The sequence below is a fragment of the Dothidotthia symphoricarpi genome (genome assembly GCF_010015815.1).
Source record: "Dothidotthia symphoricarpi CBS 119687 unplaced genomic scaffold P153scaffold_21, whole genome shotgun sequence".
NCBI classification, from domain to species: Eukaryota; Fungi; Ascomycota; class Dothideomycetes; order Pleosporales; family Dothidotthiaceae; genus Dothidotthia; species Dothidotthia symphoricarpi.
In genome coordinates, this window is record NW_022985028.1 from 885,884 (window position 1) to 905,203 (window position 19,320).

At 53.7% G+C, this 19,320-nt stretch overlaps 7 protein-coding genes across 7 annotated transcripts; 6 read left to right on the forward strand and 1 right to left on the reverse strand.

Annotated features, from left to right (window-relative positions):
• The first annotated feature begins 442 nt into the window (after positions 1-442).
• P153DRAFT_434859 (multifunctional beta-oxidation protein-like protein) lies at positions 443-3,717 on the forward strand. The gene is made up of 4 exons (XM_033673111.1): positions 443-811; positions 966-1,302; positions 1,350-2,777; positions 2,826-3,717. Exons 1-4 carry the CDS (start codon positions 650-652, stop codon positions 3,611-3,613), a joined length of 2,715 nt encoding a protein of 904 aa, XP_033519604.1. The 5' UTR covers positions 443-649; the 3' UTR covers positions 3,614-3,717.
• A 1,101-nt stretch (positions 3,718-4,818) lies between these two features.
• Positions 4,819-5,250, forward strand: P153DRAFT_253604 (uncharacterized protein; the record flags this gene model as incomplete). The annotated part of the gene is made up of 1 exon (XM_033662744.1): positions 4,819-5,250. A coding segment is annotated over one exon (432 nt), but the record flags the coding sequence as incomplete, so codon positions are not given.
• Positions 5,251-5,997: 747 nt separating this feature from the next.
• Positions 5,998-7,877, forward strand: P153DRAFT_370521 (uncharacterized protein). The gene has a single exon (XM_033669061.1). The coding sequence runs from the start codon at positions 6,044-6,046 to the stop codon at positions 7,727-7,729; it is 1,686 nt and encodes a 561-aa protein (XP_033519606.1). The 5' UTR covers positions 5,998-6,043; the 3' UTR covers positions 7,730-7,877.
• A 2,550-nt stretch (positions 7,878-10,427) lies between these two features.
• On the forward strand, positions 10,428-11,933 carry P153DRAFT_370523 (acyl-CoA N-acyltransferase). The gene is made up of 2 exons (XM_033669062.1): positions 10,428-10,817; positions 11,197-11,933. The coding sequence occupies exons 1-2, from the start codon at positions 10,554-10,556 to the stop codon at positions 11,737-11,739; spliced, it is 807 nt and encodes a 268-aa protein (XP_033519607.1). The 5' UTR covers positions 10,428-10,553; the 3' UTR covers positions 11,740-11,933.
• A 783-nt stretch (positions 11,934-12,716) lies between these two features.
• P153DRAFT_400691 (peptidase S28) lies at positions 12,717-14,989 on the forward strand. The gene is made up of 4 exons (XM_033671846.1): positions 12,717-13,157; positions 13,211-13,376; positions 13,429-13,554; positions 13,603-14,989. Exons 1-4 carry the CDS (start codon positions 13,035-13,037, stop codon positions 14,760-14,762), a joined length of 1,575 nt encoding a protein of 524 aa, XP_033519608.1. The 5' UTR covers positions 12,717-13,034; the 3' UTR covers positions 14,763-14,989.
• Positions 14,990-15,933: 944 nt separating this feature from the next.
• Positions 15,934-17,495, reverse strand: P153DRAFT_122798 (uncharacterized protein). The gene is made up of 3 exons (XM_033661989.1): positions 17,045-17,495; positions 16,501-16,997; positions 15,934-16,450 (listed from the first exon to the last, which is right to left on the reverse strand). Exons 1-3 carry the CDS (start codon positions 17,246-17,248, stop codon positions 16,183-16,185), a joined length of 969 nt encoding a protein of 322 aa, XP_033519609.1. The 5' UTR covers positions 17,249-17,495; the 3' UTR covers positions 15,934-16,182.
• A 1,047-nt stretch (positions 17,496-18,542) lies between these two features.
• P153DRAFT_370526 (uncharacterized protein) lies at positions 18,543-19,192 on the forward strand (the record flags this gene model as incomplete). Its single annotated transcript, XM_033669063.1, has 1 exon — positions 18,543-19,192. The coding sequence occupies one exon, from the start codon at positions 18,546-18,548 to the stop codon at positions 19,038-19,040; it is 495 nt and encodes a 164-aa protein (XP_033519610.1). The 3' UTR covers positions 19,041-19,192.
• Between the last annotated feature and the right edge of the window lie 128 nt (positions 19,193-19,320).

Sequence of the window (19,320 nt, forward strand, 5' to 3'; positions counted from 1 at the left end):
CCTTAAGACACCAGCGAGCTACCGGTTGAGTTGGCATCTCAGCACCCGGCAGTTGCAAGTGCCTCGTCTGTCGGTAGTGCGGCTAATCCCTGCGGTAAGTGACTCGGTGGTCGACGAAGGCGGTGGCAGGTGGCAGCTACGTTCTAATTGGACTCGTGTTGTGAAGTCTGAGGAACACCATGCAGCAACAAACAAAAGTTCGTGTACATGTCCAAACGGAATTCACGGCAGCAATATCATTCCTAAAACTCACATGTCATCGGTACGGTCATCGTCTTGTCAGATGATACCCCAGAGACTGATCGTTGGCATATGCTAGACTCTGGGGTAGCTCGACGGCATGTGAAGACGGTTCAGCCATCGCATCACGTGGTTCCCCACAACTGATGGACCTCGGCAGCTGGGATGGAACAGCGTGCTCGCTCGGCAGCTCACGAGCTAGATTAAAACCACGGGTCTCTCTCACGCAATCATACCAGTGTTTACCTCTCTGCTTGTTTCTCTCTCCCCTCATCTCGACGCATCTTTGGGTTCTTTACTGAAGCCCGAGAATACATTACACATCTCTTTGTTATTATACCCAGCCCTTGCAACTGCACAACCCGCGACGCGCACGCTTGTCACTCTTTGAGTTGTACACAGTCACATCATGGGCGCGGAAGAGCTGCGATATGACGGCCAGACGGTCGTCGTGACGGGTGCTGGTGGTGGTCTGGGCCGCGAGTACGCCGTCTTCTTCGGTAGCCGTGGCGCCAGTGTTGTCGTCAACGACCTTGGTGGAAGCTTCAAAGGCGAAGGCGCGGGTTCCGCGGTATGTTTGTTCAATTTGCATTTCCCTTCCACGTTGTTTCGCGAGCTGGCGAGATTGTTCGTCGTTCTGGTTGAGCCTCGAACGCCATACTCGCATCCTGTCGCCCAAACATAGTAACTCCACAACGGGACGACTGCTAACTCAACCCCCACAGGCTGCAGACAAAGTTGTCGATGAGATCCGCGCCGCAGGCGGTAAGGCAGTTGCCAACTACGATTCAGTCGAGAATGGTGAGGCCATCATCAAGACGGCCATCGACGCCTTCGGGCGCATTGATGTGCTTATCAACAACGCTGGTATCCTGCGGGATGTCAGCTTCAAGAACATGAAGCAGGCAGACTGGGAACTTATCTACAAGGTCCACGTGCTGGGCGCATTCAAGTGCACGAGGGCGGCGTGGCCATTCTTCAGGAAACAGAAGTATGGACGTGTTATCAACACAGCGTCGGCTGCGGGTCTGTTTGGGTCCTTTGGGCAAGCCAACTACTCTGGTAAGATACATCACGCACTAGATATGCGCTCTTGCTGACCCCTCTAGCCGCCAAACTCGCCCTCGTTGGTTTCACCGAGACGCTCGCCAAGGAGGGTGCCAAATACAACATCATTGCCAACATCATCGCCCCGATTGCTGCCAGCCGTATGACCGAGACTATCATGCCTCCCGACCTACTGGCAAAGCTGAAGCCCGAGTGGATTGTCCCACTCGTAGCCGTCCTTGCACACAAGTCCAACACCTCCGAGTCAGGCTCCATATTCGAGGCTGGTGCCGGTCATATCGCCAAGCTGCGGTGGGAGCGCGCTGGCGGTGCACTGCTTCGGGCCGATGACACCCTGACTCCAGGCGCTCTGCTCTCCAGGTGGAGCGACGTCGTTGATTACACCAAGGCCGAGTACCCAACAGGTAGCTCGAACCCCGTCGAGCTTCTCGAGAAGGCTAGCCAATTGCCGCCCAATCCCAAGGGCGAAGAGCTCGACTTCAAGGGCAAGGTCGCTTTGGTCACCGGTGGTGGTGCTGGTCTCGGCCGCGTCTACTGCTTGGAGTTGGCCAAGCGTGGTGCCAAGGTTGTTGTCAACGATCTCGTAAACCCTGACCCTGTTGTGCAGGAGATCCAGAAGATGGGCGGTGAGGCCGTTGGCAACAAGGCCGATGTCCAGAACGGCGAGGCTGTGGTCAAGACCGCCATCGAGACATATGGCCGCATTGACATCCTCGTCAACAACGCTGGTATCCTCCGCGACAAGGCCTTCGCCAACATGACCGACGAGCAATGGGACATCGTTCACAAGGTCCACCTTTTCGGCACATACTCTGTGACCAAGGCTGCCTGGCCCTTCATGCTGAAGCAGAAGTATGGCCGTATCGTCAACACCACCTCCACCAGTGGTATCTACGGCAACTTTGGACAGGCCAACTATGCTTCGGCGAAGTGTGGTATTCTCGGTTTCTCCAGGACGCTCGCCATGGAAGGCAAGAAGTACAACATCTTTGTCAACACCATCGCACCCCAAGCTGGCACACAAATGACTGCAACCATCATGCCCGAGGAAGTGGTCCAGGCACTGAAGCCTGACTTCAACGCTCCCCTTGTTTTGATCCTCGTCTCAGACAAGGCTCCCGAGCAAACCGGCGCACTGTATGAAGTAGGTGCTGGCTGGTTTGGCCAGACCAGGTGGCAGCGCACAGGAGGTCACGGCTTCCCCATTGATGTCAAGCTCACCCCAGAAGCTGTTCTCGAGCAGTGGAGCCGAATCATCAACTTCGACGACGGCCGCACCGACAACCCCGACAGCACTAGCGGTCTCAAGTCCATCATGGCCAACATTGAGAACACCAGCAAGAAGACCAAGACAGAGAAGAAGTCGAACAAGACCAACGAGGAGGTCAAGAAGGCTCAAGACGCGGCCTTCGCTGCCAAGTCTAACGGCACACCCTTTGAGTACACCGAGAGGGACGTCATTCTCTACAGTAAGTTTTGTACCTGCCACCCTTGAGATTAGTGACTGACAATATCAGACCTTGGTGTTGGTGCTAAGCGTACCGACCTGCCTTTTGTCTTCGAAGGCGACGACAACTTCCAGGTCATCCCCACATTCGGCGTTGTCCCTCCCTTCAACGTCGAGAACCCCTTTTCGTTTGACGACATTGTCCCCAACTTCGATCCACGCATGTTGCTCCACGGCGAGCAATTCCTCGAGATCCGCAAGTTCCCCATCCCAACTTCCGCCAAGCTCGTCGCAAAGGCCAAGCTTGTCGAGGTTGTCGACAAGGGCGCTGCCGGTCTCATCGTCACCGGATCTACCACAGTCGACGCGAACACCGGCGAGGAGATCTTCTACAACGAAGCCACCGTCTTCATCCGCGGCGCCGGAAACTTTGGCGGCCAGAAGAAGGGTGCCGACCGCGGCGCCTCCACCCGCGTCCACAAGCCCCCGCAGCGCGCTCCCGACGCCGTCATCGAGGAGAAGACCACCGAGGAGCAAGCAGCCATCTACCGCCTCTCCGGCGACTACAACCCCCTGCACATCGACCCTGTCTTCAGCAAGGTCGGCGGCTTCCCCACCCCCATCCTGCACGGCTTGTGCTCGTTCGGTATCTCGGGCAAGCATGTGCTGCAGCAATACGGCCCGTTCAAGAACATCAAGGTCCGCTTCACCGGCGTCGTCCTGCCAGGGCAGACGCTCATCACGGAGATGTGGAAGACGGGGAATACGGTGCTGTTCCAGACTAAGGTCAAGGAGACGGGCAAGTTTGCCATCTCGGGCGCGGGTGCAGAGCTTTTGGGCGGGGGAAGCAAGTTGTAGGAAAATTACCGACTTTGGCGTGTTCTTTTGATTGTTAGCATGTAGGCGTCTGGTTTGTGTTGTGTATATGTATAGTTGGTTTATGATATCATATTCTTATTCTCAAAATGGTGTTTGTTTGATGTGTTGGGATTGATGTGTGGATGACTGTGCTTTCATGAAATCCATCAACTTGCGTAATGAAGAAGCATCAACGTCATACTCACACCCAGCTCACTACAAGCTAGTCAAGTAGTGAAGTATCGTACGTAGTAACCCGACCATCTAACAACAGACACCAGAACATGTTCTGTAGATCGATGGACTCTCCTAGGCGTTGATTCCATTCTCGCTACAAAACTCACCCACTAATGTGATGAATTAAGTCAATTACGTTAATGTTTGGACATGACGTGTACACATCACAGCAGTAGCGAGTCTTCATTGTCTAGCTATATGGGGGATGTGTTCCCTTCACTGACCTCATCGATCGTGGTTGTAGTTCTGCTCGCGTGCTGTGTCTTGCTTTTACAGGTTTGCTGATTGGGTTGCAAAGAGGAATTTACTCGGGGATCGAGTTGGCGGAGTGCGTAAATTTAAACGTGAGAATCAAGCTCCCCACATGTCCACACACCTAAGGAAAGACTCAAGTGGTATGTGGAATGCAACAATTCGACCAGGCTATTCAGTGGAATTGATGTGGTGAATGAATTAATAAAACACTGAGTGGGGATACTTATAATTAAAAACCAAGGATTGTGAATGATTCGTGGTCGGGAATCTGAGTGTGATGGGCGATGTGTACACGAGGGCGGAGGCTGTGTGAGGAGATGGACAGGTTGATGAGAATGGGAATTGGAAAGGGGAGGATGGTGATGTGTGTGGTAGCGATGTGTAGTGTTTCTAGTGTTGTGATGGGGTTGGAAAGGCTGTTTTGAATGTGGACTCTAGGACGAGCGGTGGACTTGGATGGGAGACGAGGAAGGGGGAGAATTTGATAGTGTTTTGTGAACTGTCAAATCTTCCATACGTGCTGTAAAACGCAATTATCTACCATATATTACGCGCATACTCTGTTCTCCGGTGGCAAAAGTACACTCTGCATATCCTTGAGCACAATGACCGCTCAAGACAAACCCAGCACATCCGACATCCCCCACACCCCTCCCCCATACACCCCCAAGACCGAAGAAGAGAAACAAGAAGCCCTCCAAACCCAGCCATGGTACCGCATAAAACTAACCCTCTGGCTCCTCGACCCAACCGACCGCCCCAAAGAGCCCACAAAAGACGAAGACTACCTCCTGAGCCGAAGCACGCTAATCAAAAAGATCTGGCTCTCCGCCCGCGAAGCCAACGACGCCGCCTTCGACCTCGCCAAAGCCTGCCGCTCGGAAGGCGAAGTAGTCCTCCTCGTCGACCGGCGGGGCTTCGGCGAGAACGACAACGTGAACGAGTACGCGGTCGGGACGTGGGACTGGAAAGCAGAAGGTATGCTGTGTGCGCCTGATCGGTGGGACTTGATGCTGGAGATTCCGCATCCGTTTTTCAAGCGCGGGACGCAGGGCGTTGTGTCGGGGGTGGTGCAGGTTTTGAAGGAGTTTCCTGATGGGAGCTTTGGGCATGGCGGGCCGGTTAAAAGTGCGCCGCCGAGGGGGCTGACGCTGAAGGGACTGGAGGCGTGGAGGAGGAAATTGAGGACGTCGTGTGTGAAGGATGTGGACTGGAGGAGTGGGTTTTCGGTGCCGATGACGGAGAGGGGGAGGCTTCATATGCCGCCGCCTTGGAAGCCGAAAGCTACTTTTGTGCCTGCGCATGATGCTGAGGTGGTTCGTACGGTAGAGACGGAGGAAGAGGAAGGCGAAGATTTCTTGAGGAATGTATGTGTGATGGTGTAATCTGGGCAACTTCGATGGCTTTCATGTTTGTTGTATCGGGTTCTTGATCGCACTGAAGATGTTTGTTCTCGGTGGTCGTCAGTGAGTAGGTTTTGTCAGCGGATAGCTACTACCGACCATGTTGAAAATGATCAGAACAGAACATTGGTCGAGATATGTTTAGCAAGTCATGAAAATAGTAACCTGTGGAGAATGTATATCGATGTATGTTTGAGAGGAAGTGTTGGAAAGAGCTGTTCCAGACGATTGAAGGGCTTGTTATCAATGTATATTGAACAACGTCCTGAGTTTCTCTACTTTCATCGCACTCACTTCACTACTTGAGACACTCCACATTGATAGATGCTGTTGCTAAACAAATGCCCATCCGGTAAGTCATCGAAGTGGAGTGGAGCAAAGCATACAACTACGTCAAAAGCATCTCCGCGCTAGAGCCCCACTTAACTAACCACCGCACGGCCCCCGTCGAGAAATTTCGCGCGCATCGAACTTTCGCAGCCTCAGCGTCCAAGCCCACACAAACCCACCCATAACGGATTTCCACACCGCAATCATGTTTTCCGTCCCCGGCTGGAACGTGTCTGCGTCCGTCGCGACACAAGTCGAACAGTCGAAGCCCAAAGACCCGAACAAGCTCGGCAAGAAGGCACAGAAGCGACAGCAGAAGCCAGTGCATGATGCGATTGGAGATAATCTGGGGGAGCTGCTGCAGAAGGCCATGGAGGAGAAGACGCCCACGCTTCAGGATGTTGTGGAGCCGGTGCAGAATGAAGTAGAGGCTACTGGTGATGCGACGGAGGAGAAGCGTGGGAAGAAGAGGAAGAGAGGTACCCGAGGGAAGAATAGCAAGGCCAAGCCCGACGGTGCAGATGGCGATGCGAGCGCGGCAAAGCCAGACGTCGTGGAGGAGGAGCAGGTGCCTGTCCAGGTTCCATCTACCGAGAAGTCCACGACCACAGACGGCGAATCCAAGCGCGACAAGAAGAAGCGCAAGAAGGAGCAAAAAGCCGACACCGCATCTGCAGCCCCCGAATCCACCGCCAGAGACCCCACCGCGCCCGTCTCCCTCATCCCCGAGCCCCAAGGCCTCACGCCCCTACAAAAGTCGATGCGCAGCAAGCTCGCCAGCGCCCGCTTCCGCCACATGAACGAATCGCTCTACACCAAACCCTCCGCCGAGTCCCTCGACCTGTTCAAAACCGACCCCTCAATGTTCGAAGACTACCACCGCGGCTTCGCCCAACAAGTCGAAGTCTGGCCCTCCAACCCCGTCGACAGCTACGTAACCAGCATCCTGTCACGAGGCAAGCTCCGCACAAAAGACCCGTGGAAAGACAAAAAGCGCCTCGCCAAAAAAGGCCCCCAACAAGACGCAGAACCAGACTCCACCCCCACCCTCCCCCTAAAAGGCGACGCAAAGCCCCTGCCCAGAAACTTCAAAAACCACTGCACAATCGCCGACCTCGGCTGCGGCACCGCCTCGCTCTCCTACCGCCTGCAGTCCCACCTCAAACCCCTCGACCTAACCCTACACTCCTTCGACCTCGCCAAACCAACCGGCCCCTCCGCCTCCCTCGTCACAGTAGCAGATATCTGCGCCCTCCCCCTCCCGGACAACTCAGCAGACGTGGCCATCTTCTGCCTCGCCCTCATGGGCACAAACTGGCTCGCCTTCATCGACGAGGCATATCGCATCCTCCGCTGGCGCGGCGAGCTGTGGGTCAGCGAGATAAAATCACGGTTCGGGCGCGTTGACTCCTCCAAAAAAGGTGCACAGAAGAATAAAGTCCCGATAAACTCCATCGGCTCCCTGCGCAAGAAACCAGCCAAGAAACCTAAAGCGAGCGATGCGCCTGCTGAAGGCCCCCAGGACTCGGCCGACGAGACGGAACTCGCCGAGCGCGTTGACGGCCAGGATGTCAAGGAAGGAACGGATATATCCGCCTTCGTCGAGGTCCTGCGCAAGCGTGGGTTTGTGCTCGACGCCCTGCCTGAGAGGCCGGGGGATGCGGTGGATTTCGCGAATAAGATGTTTGTTAAGATGCAGTTTGTTAAGGGGGCGCAGCCGAGTCGGGGGAAGAACGCTAAGGAGGAGGGTAGCACTGGTGGTGGAGGGGGTGCGAGGAATATGAAGTTTGGCATCAAGGGGAAGAAGTTCAATGTTGTGGGGGAGGATAAGGAGGTTAGTGCTGAGGCGGAGGGGAAGACGCTGAAGCCGTGTTTGTATAAGGTTAGGTGAGGGGGGGAGTATGTGATGTTGAGAATCATGGCTTCTGGCTTCTTGTCAATGCGAGGTTATCATCATTTACTGGGGGCGATAGAAGTTGGAGGCAGTCGAATGATCACATGTTCGATCCGATTGGGTCTAGTAAGAATTCTAGGATGATGCCTGTCCAGTCCATGTCGTTTTTCCCTTCCCTAGCGAGCCTCATCGCTTGAACGATTTATCCGTCTAAAATACATGTGTGGAAATGATGATGATGATGTCGTGAGCTTCATGAGTTATTTTCATCTCCCCGGTCATCGACATGTCGAGACGAGGATGAAGAGGAAATCACCAGTAAGGATACCTGGAAAAAAGGACGATTCCACCATACTGCATTCGTCTTTTGTCGGACGTGTGGTCAGCGAGTGTGCCATCGGACCGGGCCGGTGCTGTGCTATCAGTTTCTGCTCTGACTCTACCCGAAGAAGAAATTCGCAGCGGCTTCGAGATTGCCTCCATTGATTTCCAGCGCTTGTACCGCCTCCTGCCTCGAGCAGCCGAACATGCTCATCAGTTCGTTGACGTGTCCTTCCGGGACCGAGCTGCCAGATGAGGATGCAGTTGAGGGGGCTGTTGGGGCCTTGCCCGCTGCAGCTTGGGAAGACGATGACGCCGATGACGACAGGCCTGCAGACGGACCCGCGGCAACGGACGGCTCACCGGCCGCGGTAGCACCCGCTGGTCGCACAGCGCCGGTCTTCGCGCCGATTTCTGTTCCGTTGGGACCGGCGACGGTGGGCTCGTTGAGCTCGGCCTCTTCGAAGCTCTTTGGGATTTCCGACTCGTGCAGAAACGGCACCTCGATGCCTTCGAAGCAGAGGGCGTTCTTCTCCAGGTCGATCTTGGCCTTGTAGCGCTTGAGCATGTCGAGGCCAAACAGGAGATCCACGTCCTTGCCCTCCATGACGGTGAATGCGCAGGGCATGACGGCCCCACCAATCTTGATCTCGGCGTGATGGACTCGGCCTAGAATCTTGGCGGTCCCGACACCCCGAGCAACACCAGCATAACGGACGTCCATCAGACGCATGATGCCGCACCGCTGCGCGCAGTCGGGTGACATGATGGTGGCCTGAGCGCCCGAGTCGACAAAGGCCTTGACGGGCACGCCGTTGACCTCGGTGTTGACGTAGAGCATGTGAACGCGCACGAAAACTGGCACAGTCAGCAAGCGGGCGTGAGTGAGGGGGAGGGTGAAGAGATGCACGCACCTTCGGGATTCTCGTTGTAGGCTTTCTCCAGGTTCTCGACGACGCGGTCCTGGCGGATAATCTCCTCGATCTTGCGCTGGGCGTCGATGTTGAAGGGGTCCTCGTTGAGCAGGGCAATCTGGTTGTGGCGCTCGCGCTCGGCGTCCTCTGCTTTGCGTTGTCTCATGGCGAAGGCTTCTCTCCAGCGGACGGGGTCGTTGATGGTGGCGGCGAGTTCGGGGTCTCGTTGACGCAGGTCCGTCTGCGCGTTGGGGTCGTTTAAGACGTGCTGGCGGATGCCCTCTGGATCTGTCCGCGGGTTCGCCTGGGGCCGGGCGGGCTGGGAGCGGCGCACGAGCACAGCCAGCATCTCATTGTCGCGTATGCCGGCAGCTTCGAGCGTCTGTGTCTCCTGGGTAACCGGCTGGCCGTTGAGGTAGATGCTCTGTGACGCGGCGGGCAGGCTCGTTTCGGCCTCGATGAACCCCTTCAGGTCCTTGACGGTGCTGGCCGGGGGCAGCTCGAGCGTCAGCAGCTCGCTGTCCAGCGCGTTGTTGGGCGCGGTAATACTGATGGTAACGCGCGGCCTGGCGAGCACTCGTTAGCCGGCGGCTTAGCCCGTTGCACACGAGTGCTTCGGGGCGGACTCACATGGCGGTGCGGACGGATGCAGGCGGGTCTGGAAGCAGGCAAGAGGACGTGGTACCGTGTGCTGAGCGGTGGGGAGGCGGCGGTTTTGGGTGGATGGCGGGGTGGCGGTCGAAAGCAGCTTGTCCCCAACAGGTGCGTGAGTGCTCCCTCGCGGTGAAGTGCTGGGAAAAAACACACTGGGCCGGCGACTCCTCGCGGTGAATGCAGGCCTGTGGCCGTTGGAAGGCAATGGAATATGGTGGGTCCTCTGATTCAGGCTACGACAGAGTTAATAATCAGCCCTCAGGAGCACGCCGCGTCATGTTGTGTGCGCCGCGCTCGAGGCGGTCAGTCTGGATACCGTAATATGCCAGAGAGCACTCGACGACGCTGGGATTGCAGGCTGAAGTGTGCCTATTGCTCGACAAGGCCGTCTGCGCCATGCTGCTAGTTGGCGGGGCTATCCAGGCAAGGAGCCTCGGAATGATGTAATATCCATGTAAACATTCTCACTACATGTTGCTGCTTCAAGTCTGTCCACCAAGAGACAGGGTTGATTTGTGTGCACTAGGAGAATACGGGCTTGCACAAGTACTTGCATCACTGCACAGCGCAGCACCGCCGTGTCTTTCTTCCTGTGATGATGTGCTGATTGTGCTGGCAAGCTGGTGTCGCCATTCAGCAGTGCCCCAAACCCCACGAGAAGTGCCATCTTGCGCGTTGAGAAGAGGCAGACTCGAAACAGTGGAGAAGGAACAGCTGTTTACCGCTTACAGCTCCCCACTAGATCTAACGTCACGAAGCGAAATCGTGGGGTCCAGCCCATCGCCGAACGCCCAGGATCTCCCCCTCCAACACATCGCTGCACCTCGGGATCGTACAGCTCTGCACATCCACCACACCAGCTTTTCGTCCTTTGTACCCAACCCCATCTTGCTCTGACCCTGCCACGAACCACTAAACAACCAGCTGCCAACATGCCACGGGACCTGTTCGCCGAGAAAAAGGACAAGGAGGCGCTCGACAAAATGCCCCAATTGACGAGAGAACCACTCGCGAGCTCACCAACTACTAAATCTGCACCCAAATCACGTTTCAAGACACCGTCATTGGTTGAGGAGAGGTTCCAGAAGATGGGCCTCAACCCTTTCGTTCAACTGCTCAGCCAGGACGATCTGGACAATTGCGACTGGCTGGAACATGCCGCGTTTGACCCAATCGAGGCGGCTACGAGAGAAAAGGTAAGCACAACATCTTGCCTTCCCATCACTTCCTCTCGTATTTCTTCTTAGTGCCTCGCTTTCGTGCGACGGTCAGGCATCGATCACTGCGTTTTATTTCGTGTCACAAGTCAGCTGGTTCAACAACTCTCAACTCTCCACGGGATGGCTCTACGCATATGAGAAATTTCTCTTGCATGTCAACCCACCTCCTATACTTGATTTATCGTCCTCGTTCATTCCACCAACATCTCTATTCGATGCATGTATTTCATACATTTCCCATCTCCAGCCCGGTGCACCCTCCCCACCCACTAACCTCACTTCTGTCTTGTACAACAAACACCTATCACCGCGTCTAACCCCCCATAACCCCTCTACACCAAGCTAAGTCCCACAGATCGACTACCGCCTCCATCTATGCGGCGAGCTTTGCTCTGGACTCTTCTCCTCGGCCTACCCAACCGAAACCGGACCCCTAGGCGCCATCATCAAGACACGAAACTTCCAGCCGGTAGACTCGAACCAAAGCGACCGAAAGCAGATCCTCCTAGCCCACATCATCGCCACAAAGTCCACCTCCGCCGTCGTCACAGACGCCTCAATGGACTACCCCAAGGACTGGCAAACAAACTACCAGCTCGCCCCGAGCACAGGCCACACCGAAGACGGTCAGACCATCTGTCTGCATTCGCTGTGTGTGCACCCGGACTTCCAGGGCAAGGGCCTCGCGCAGGTCTTGCTACGGAGCTATGTCCAGAGGATCAAGGACTCGGGCGTTGCGCGGAGGATTGCGCTGCTTAGTAGGGAGAGGCTGGTCGGGTTCTACGAGAAGGCGGGGTTTAGGAAACTTGGGCCCAGTGCGTGCCAGTATGGCGGGGGCAACTGGGTCGATATGGTGATTGACTTCCAGGGCGGCCTTGATCACGATCACGAGTTCTAGGCGTGTGGAGCACGTCAGGAGGAAAGTCATGAATGACATGAATTACGACATTGTATGGTACGATTCTTTCAGCTTTTCACAAAAGTCAGGCGATTACAACTGGATAACTTGAGCCACAAGATCAAAATCATGTTCAGCATGGGAAAAGTAGTCGTGGCTTAGCTTACTAAAAAATGATACTCTCAACTTTCCACTTTCGACAAAAGCCGTTTCCTACCGACTCTGTCTTCATTCAGAGCGACCAACACTTCCCACTACCTCACATTCCCTCTCTATGCCTTCAGTTCATGTCCAGCTTCTACTTTCTACACTCTAAATCTATTAGTACACATACCTTCCATACTTCGCAGTAGTTTTCTCAATGCCCGAAACATCGTACAGGTCTAGTTGCGACTAAGCCCATCATCTCTAACGGATAACTGTTCTACATCGAACACTTCAGGAGGTATGGGAACAAAACGTGTAGACCGGTATTGTGTGTGTTATTCAAGATGGTGTTGAAGATAATTATTAGGTCGTGTTGATGGGTGAGATTTGTTGTAGAACATTGTGGTGTAAGCTACGGTTTGGTTTGGTTTGGTTTCGGCGTGGTTTGGGCTTGGGCTTGGAATGCCTGGAGGATGTGTCGTCGAGTTGATGGTGGATGAAATTCTACGTTACGATCCAGACTAAAGGTACGCGTATGTTTGATATATTGATAGAGTGATCAGTTTATGCGTACTAGAGTCCTGCGAACACACGTTCTTGGCCATGGTCCATCACTCGGGTCGAAAAAATACCTCAGCCAATGACAACAATTCCTGAAGTGATTTCTAGCCGAACAAGAGCAGTTTTCCCGTTTCTCAAAAGGTCCTGTTCAATCATACGTACGGGACCACCTGCGGTATTTATCGGCGCCTCAAGCAGCGGCCTTATTATCGTCCCGCCCACCGGGTTCCAGGATCTCGTCATCCTCTCTAACTCTTACGCATCCAGCAAAACAAGTTAACAAACACCACGCTTACCAGCCTCCAATATTCCTCTCTGACAAGAAGCTGGGCGCCTCGGACCCGAAGCAGAAGGCAGATACCAAGCAGCGATAAGCTTCTTCTAAGCTCGCTTAAGCTTTGCGCCTACCTGCCTATTCCGGCATCGCCCATAGCATGCTCGCCCCACTCTTTGAGGTAAAAGACGAACATGACGTGAGTGACGGGACCCGCATGTTGCATGCAGATTGGAGCCCCGGCTTCAGGTACCTCTTATAAGCTGTCTGCAGTCCCCGTCGTTTTTCTGGGTACGCGAGCAAGAACTGCATAATGAAGGTCCTGACGTTGCTTTACACTTTCGCCGCCCTTGGGTCCGCGACTCCCGCGCCGTATCAATGGCAGGGTAAGAGGGCTGCTGCGCCCGCTTATGCGGCTCATACTATTGATCAGCCTGTATGTGTTTTTGTTCTCGTCCTTTCGTCGTGGCCCCGTCTGACTTTTTGTAGATTGATCATTTCCCGAAATCGGATCGCTATGTGCCGCATACGAAGGATACGTTCAAGCAGCGGTACTTCTTCGATTCGTCGTACTATAAGCCTGGAGGACCGGTGTTTTTGTACATTGGTGGAGAGACGAGCGGCGAAAGCCGATTCTCTAACCTGCAGACTGGAAGTGAGTTCATCATGTCTATCATGATTGCGAGGCGATGTACTGATTTGTGTAGTTATCCAGATTATGATGGAGAAGTTCAATGGCCTTGGTGTTATTCTCGAGAACAGGTACTATGGAGGGAGCTATCCCTACAACACCAGCACGACGGATGAGTTGAGGTTCTTGACCACCGAGCAAAGTAAGAAATCCATATATCTCGCTAGATATGTAATCTGACATGGAACAGCCATTGCCGACAACGCTTACTTCAGGAAGCATGCTACCTTCCCTGGTGTCAACAACACCCTAAATGGACCCGACGTCCCATGGATCATGTACGGCGGTTCTCTTGCCGGCGCACACACCGCCTTCACCATGAAGACATACAACGACATCTTCGCCGGCGGCATCGGTAGCAGTGCCACCACGCAAGCACTGCTTGAGTACCCCCAATGGTACGACCCCATCATGAAATACGGCCCCGCAGACTGCGTCTCCCGCATCGTCAACATCGTCGACAAAATCGACGCCCTAATCAAGTCCGGCAACGCGCAAGGCATCCAGCAACTCAAGGACATCTTCGGCCTCGGCGCACTACAAAGCCTAGGCGACTTCGCCATGACAATCGCCTTCCCCATCGGCGGCCCCATGAACTACCCCACAAACACCTGGCAGGAACTCAACTGGTCAGACCGCTACGGCTCCTCGGACTTCTGGCACTTCTGCTCCAACGTGACCAACCTCGCCCCCGCGGCGAACATCAGCAGCGTCGACACGGCGCTCTCCCAATACTCCAACGGCTCCGCCTGGACCGGTCTAGGCAGTTACGCCGACTACGTCAAGAAGACGCTGATCCCGACATGCACCAGCGGCCGCATCGACAGCACAGACAGCGGCTGCTTCGGCACGCAGAACCAGACCTTCTACGCCGACGTAACAAACAGCGCCGCGCGCTCCTACCTCTACTCGACCTGCTCCGAATCCGGCGCCTACCAAGTCGCGCCCAAAAAAGGCCCATCCCTCATCTCCCGCGTCCTACAAGCCCCCTACACCCAGCAATGGTGCACATGGGCCTTCCCCGCCGGCACATCAAACAGCATCCCCAAGAGCCCAGAGCTGCACTACTACAACAAGTACGGCGGGTGGAACACACAAGCGCCCAACCTCGCGCTTATCGACGGCAGCACGGATGTCTGGCTCGATTTGTGCTACCATTCTGACCTTGCGCCTAAGCCGAGGATTAGCAGTGATAAGTATCCCAGCTATTTGATTGCGGGTGCGGGACATCACTGGGATAGCTATGGCATTCTGAATGTTACGGCTGAGCCGGCGTATATTCGCGAGGCGCATCTTTGGGAGGAGAGGACTGTGAGTCGGTTCTTGACGTTTTGGGGGGAGAAGCATTGAGTTCGGATAAATGGATGGATGGATTGTGGGGGAGTGGTGTGTGGTGATGGATTTGTTGTTTTAGTGAGATGAATCTATACATGTCTTCACTATTGATGTTTGACCTCTGTGTGAGGGTGGATGGTACGGCTATGTCTTTGATTATCCACATCCAACATCCCCATACCCATGAGATACGCCTCCCACCATCCTAGAATATCGCAGCAATCCAGCATCCCAAATCAAGCGAGTTACTCGGGTTGCTCTCCGAGACTAAGATCGGCATGCAAAGACTAGGTCGGTGGGATGGGGTAGCACGCTTCCAAACTCTTTGCTGAAGTGCACTTTGAGAATACGAGAAGTTTGGAGTTTGTGTTCGGGACTGCGCGGAGAGAAGCATTGTATAATGACAGGCGATATGTAGTGTTGAACTGCTGAGGTGTCTGAGGTGAGGTGAGGAGTCGTGAGGAGGATGCTAGGCAGGAAGTCCACATACTTGGGCGTATTGTTTCAGCGCGGTAGTCACCTGGGTGTATTTTCGAAGCAGTTTTTGTGTTTGCGTTTATGTTGGAGACAGTGATGAGGTTTGGAGGTGAGGAGTGCGTGTGAGACGATTTGGCATCGTATCTGTAAGATGTTATGATATGCCAGTCAAAAAGTAACGGTTTTGGGAGTTAGTAGAATATCGAAATCCGAGCAGTGCGAGGCCGGGCGTTATTTTGGCATGATATACTCCTTCTTTCTTGGTTGGGCAAGCCTCGTCGCGTCAAAGATTCATGAAGACAAACCAAGTATTGCATGCAGAACAAAGTCAGGCACATCACTAACCATGAGCATGAAAACAGTATGTGAGAAAGAATAGTAATTTCCAGTCTATATGCCATCACGTACTACAGTATCATCGCCAACCGACCTATCCCAGCACCCACCAAAGTACAGGCTAGTAACTCAACTGAGAGCAGTGACGTAGCCGCAGGCAAATATGAAAACAGATCCAACTCCAACGTGATATGTAGATGAACCCATTTTTTCCTTCGTGTCGTCAAGTTCTTTGATGTTCATACACATTAACAGAAACCAATAGGAAATCTTTTTTTCAATGAAATACGAGGCGTCTCGAATGCATGCAGCGGGAGGCAAAATAAGGCACCAAGCCAACGATACCGCTATGAGTACTGAGAGCGTCTGCAGAAAGGGGTATTATTGAACGAACCAAGCGGTAAAGACAACATTAAAACAAACCGAATGGGAATCGAGGAATGAAATCGAGCGGAACGTCGGTGCTCACACAAAAACAATTTGGAGCGAGATCGAAGAGTCTACAGATGCCCTAAAGGTAGAAGAGCAAAGAAAGAAAACTGTCCTTCTAAAACGCCGAAGCGTGAAGGACAGAGGGAGCATTAGTAGCATTACCCCCCGTCGACATATAGCCATATCGAGTCTATGCTGTCGACGAACCTATAATCGGCAACTCAACAGTCACCTGAGCCGGTGGATGTTGGTTTCGCTCGTGTCGTGCGAGGTTATCGCGTCGCGGAAAGCTCTTACCACAGTTGCGGAAACTGCATAAGTGCTTGGCTGAGGTCACGGATTTCTTGTTATGTGTGACATGATGCCGTATAAGGTCCTTTGGGTACAAGAAGCCCTCATTACAGATGGAACACTTGTGACGCCGCTCGGAGCTAGGCAAGTGTTGTTTCTCATGACGGCTGGTCAAAGTTAGGTCGTGACAAATACAGTGGCACCGAGGAGAGCTTACTGCAACTTATAAGCAAGGTCGAATGCCTTTCCGCATCCCCCAAACGTGCAAGGGTATCCACCTGGTCGAAGTGCCTGCCGTGTAGTCGGTGGTCGGCGTGACACCGCTGGTGGTGTTGGCTGTTGACGGTCGCCAGGCGTGTATGTGTCTTCAACATGGGCTTGTATGGTGCTCGATTGTACCGTCGTCGCGTTCTCATTCATACGTTGAACACCCTCGTCGATGGATAGCTGCTCGGGAGTGCGATCGGTGACGTATGCAGGGACGGGGGTGTGTGGTTCCTCAGCGTAGGGGTATACAGTGCGTGCCTGTGATGCCGTGGCATTCTCGTTTGAGTATTGTATACGCCGGTCGGTAGGTAGTTGCTCATGACTGCGACCAGAGACGAATGCGGCGACAGGCGCAAGGTCAAACGCGATCGGGTCGTAGCTCGTATGCGGCTCGTTATATTCAAGCTGACGGTAGACCATGGCAGGATCAATGTAAGGTGGTCGTGTCTAAGGATGTGAGCATTGCTTCTCCACAGCTGAGCAGGGCTTCTTACCATAGCACACGAGCACTGCCAGACTGGAGCAGCGCAGTAATCACAGAAGAGGTGAAACATGCCGTCTGAATCTTGTAGGAACTGTTCCTCTAACGAAGCAACAGGTAATGTGTAGTCCATGATTGGAGTCGTTGTTGCTGCTGCTGATCCAAGCAGGGAAGCTAGCAACAGGAGCAGTACAAGCTTGTGCATGTCCTGGCGCATACAAGATCGGTGCCTAAGGAGAAGGTGAGTGAGGATGAGGGTGGTAGAAGCTAGCGGAGAGTGTGTAGTGTAAAAGCGCAGCTAAGGGGAAGATATGAATGTGGAAGAATGGTTGGGAAGTGCTGCGAAGTGTGGTGTGGGAAAACTTGGGAAGGGCGGAAGGTCGCAGCATTGCGACAACGTGGGGAAGGAGACCAACGCGGAGGCCGCCAGCCTGAGTTTTGAGGGACTGCAGCCACTGTGGCTATGCCTTCATGACGCAGGTCTCGTGGGGTCCATCGATTTCTGCGGCTCTGCATCAGCAATTTTGTTAGTTTTCTGGGTTAGTGGTGATAAAGGTGCACTTCTGGGTTGATGAAGTGTGCAATCGTGGATGTGTGTCGCAGTGGCAGATGGCGGCAGCGATCCATACATTTCGAGGGATGATCTACCGGGCCGGATGAGGAATAACCCGTGACTTGAAAACTGTCACGTCGGTGGATGATTGTCCTGTATTCTCAATCTTAGTGACTACACTTAAAGAGTGCTGAATTACCTGCGTTGCGATCGTGCATATGGACGTCCTTGTCGTCGCCGTCACTGTCACGTGAATCCGTGTTATAGCGCGAGTACACCGATGGCGGAGAAGGACATCCTAATAACAACCATCATCATCTTGTCATTCGCGGTCACATCGACTGCGTGGTATCAAGCTCGAGCTCTGAGCAGCCATCTTTCCCGTTGCTAGGTTCCGATTTTCCAGTTAGACAAGCGTTATGCAGATACCTTCGAGATTGAGGAAGGAGAAAGGCTGAACAAACAGAAGGGACAAAGATGGAGCAAGCAGCTACCCTCGGGGCTGAGATACTGGCCTTCTTATACGTTTTCATACCCTCTTCAGCCCGCTCATAGCACGACGTCGTGTTCAGTCATCGTTACAACAAGGCAACAGTCTCAGCCCGGTCTATCTCTACTCGACGTATCGGTGAGACAGGCACCATCCAGCCCTTGCACTTTGGAAACACTGACATTCCTGCAGTGAATACACTTCCTTGTCAAAATACTTAGTCAGCCGAGCGTTATAATCGACCTACGGGATGTCGCGGCTTTTGAAAGAGCCGGAACTACGTTTCCATAAAGGAGATCTCAACGACCTCGGAATCGATGCTACCAGCAACCTCACAAGCGAACACCGAGCCGGTATGTACCATAGCTATTTGGAGAAGCCCGATCGTTGGCAAGTTTAGCTCGGAGTTCCTGGCCAATTGTCTCATAGTGATGAACTCAGGCGTGCACACGGCTTACACCCACAGTACTCATGTTTCTCCGCTATGTCCTAGATACTCTCCCACTCAGCGACGCCAAAGTTGCTGCCAGCTGCTTCACTCCAAGATCTCCATGTCCCACCACTAGTGCTACTCCAAAATCCGCCTTCGACCAGCCATCCAAATGGCTTGAAGCAGAAAATCGCTTGATAAAATTGGCCGGCCCTTTCAGAAGTGGCACACGCACAGCAACGGCGCCGAACAGACAGCAACGGATGATATGCAAGGTCGTCGGGATCATCACATTTATTGATCGTACAGTCTTTCTCGATGTCGTTGTTAACCCGATGTTCGAACCCGATGAATCAGGCACCCCCTTCCCTGACTTACGTTTCGCTCTAGAGCTTGGCAGAGTACCTTCTTGGGGCATCAGCCAGTTCGCTTATTGGATCAAGTCGTTTTGTATCTTCAATCCTAGGGATGGGCCGGACAGATATACTGGTATCTGGACCAGGTGGATGCCAGAGGGGATTAGCGGACAGCAATGAGATCTTCAGGGGAATCAGGCCCTTGGACGCACATAGACATGTTGCGAGGTCACCCTTGACAGTGTTGGTGTCAATTCTGGAGCGGTGTCACGTAGGGATCAAAGGGTGGGAAATATACATTCAGGTCAAGCTATATCCATGCCGTACAGTACCAGAGATACGCACCACAGCGTGATTCGTGATGAAATGCGTCCATATATGTGCTTTGAACATCCGAGATGCAAAAGCAAACGGAGATCTGATCCATCGCGCGAGTGAGCCACATGGCATGTGACGTCGC

Coding starts and splice junctions, on each gene's coding strand:
- P153DRAFT_434859 (XM_033673111.1), top strand. CDS start 650: ATGGGCGCGGAAGAGCTGCGATATGACGGCCAGACGGTCGTCGTGACG. Junction 812..965: donor GCGAAGGCGCGGGTTCCGCG/GTATGTTTGTTC, acceptor CAACCCCCACAG/GCTGCAGACAAAGTTGTCGA. Junction 1,303..1,349: donor TGGGCAAGCCAACTACTCTG/GTAAGATACATC, acceptor TGACCCCTCTAG/CCGCCAAACTCGCCCTCGTT.
- P153DRAFT_370521 (XM_033669061.1), top strand. CDS start 6,044: ATGTTTTCCGTCCCCGGCTGGAACGTGTCTGCGTCCGTCGCGACACAA.
- P153DRAFT_400691 (XM_033671846.1), top strand. CDS start 13,035: ATGAAGGTCCTGACGTTGCTTTACACTTTCGCCGCCCTTGGGTCCGCG. Junction 13,158..13,210: donor CTCATACTATTGATCAGCCT/GTATGTGTTTTT, acceptor GACTTTTTGTAG/ATTGATCATTTCCCGAAATC. Junction 13,377..13,428: donor CTCTAACCTGCAGACTGGAA/GTGAGTTCATCA, acceptor TGATTTGTGTAG/TTATCCAGATTATGATGGAG.
- P153DRAFT_370523 (XM_033669062.1), top strand. CDS start 10,554: ATGCCACGGGACCTGTTCGCCGAGAAAAAGGACAAGGAGGCGCTCGAC. Junction 10,818..11,196: donor AGGCGGCTACGAGAGAAAAG/GTAAGCACAACA, acceptor TAAGTCCCACAG/ATCGACTACCGCCTCCATCT.
- P153DRAFT_122798 (XM_033661989.1), bottom strand. CDS start 17,248: ATGCGCCAGGACATGCACAAGCTTGTACTGCTCCTGTTGCTAGCTTCC. Junction 16,998..17,044: donor GGCAGTGCTCGTGTGCTATG/GTAAGAAGCCCT, acceptor TCACATCCTTAG/ACACGACCACCTTACATTGA. Junction 16,451..16,500: donor GACCTTGCTTATAAGTTGCA/GTAAGCTCTCCT, acceptor AACTTTGACCAG/CCGTCATGAGAAACAACACT.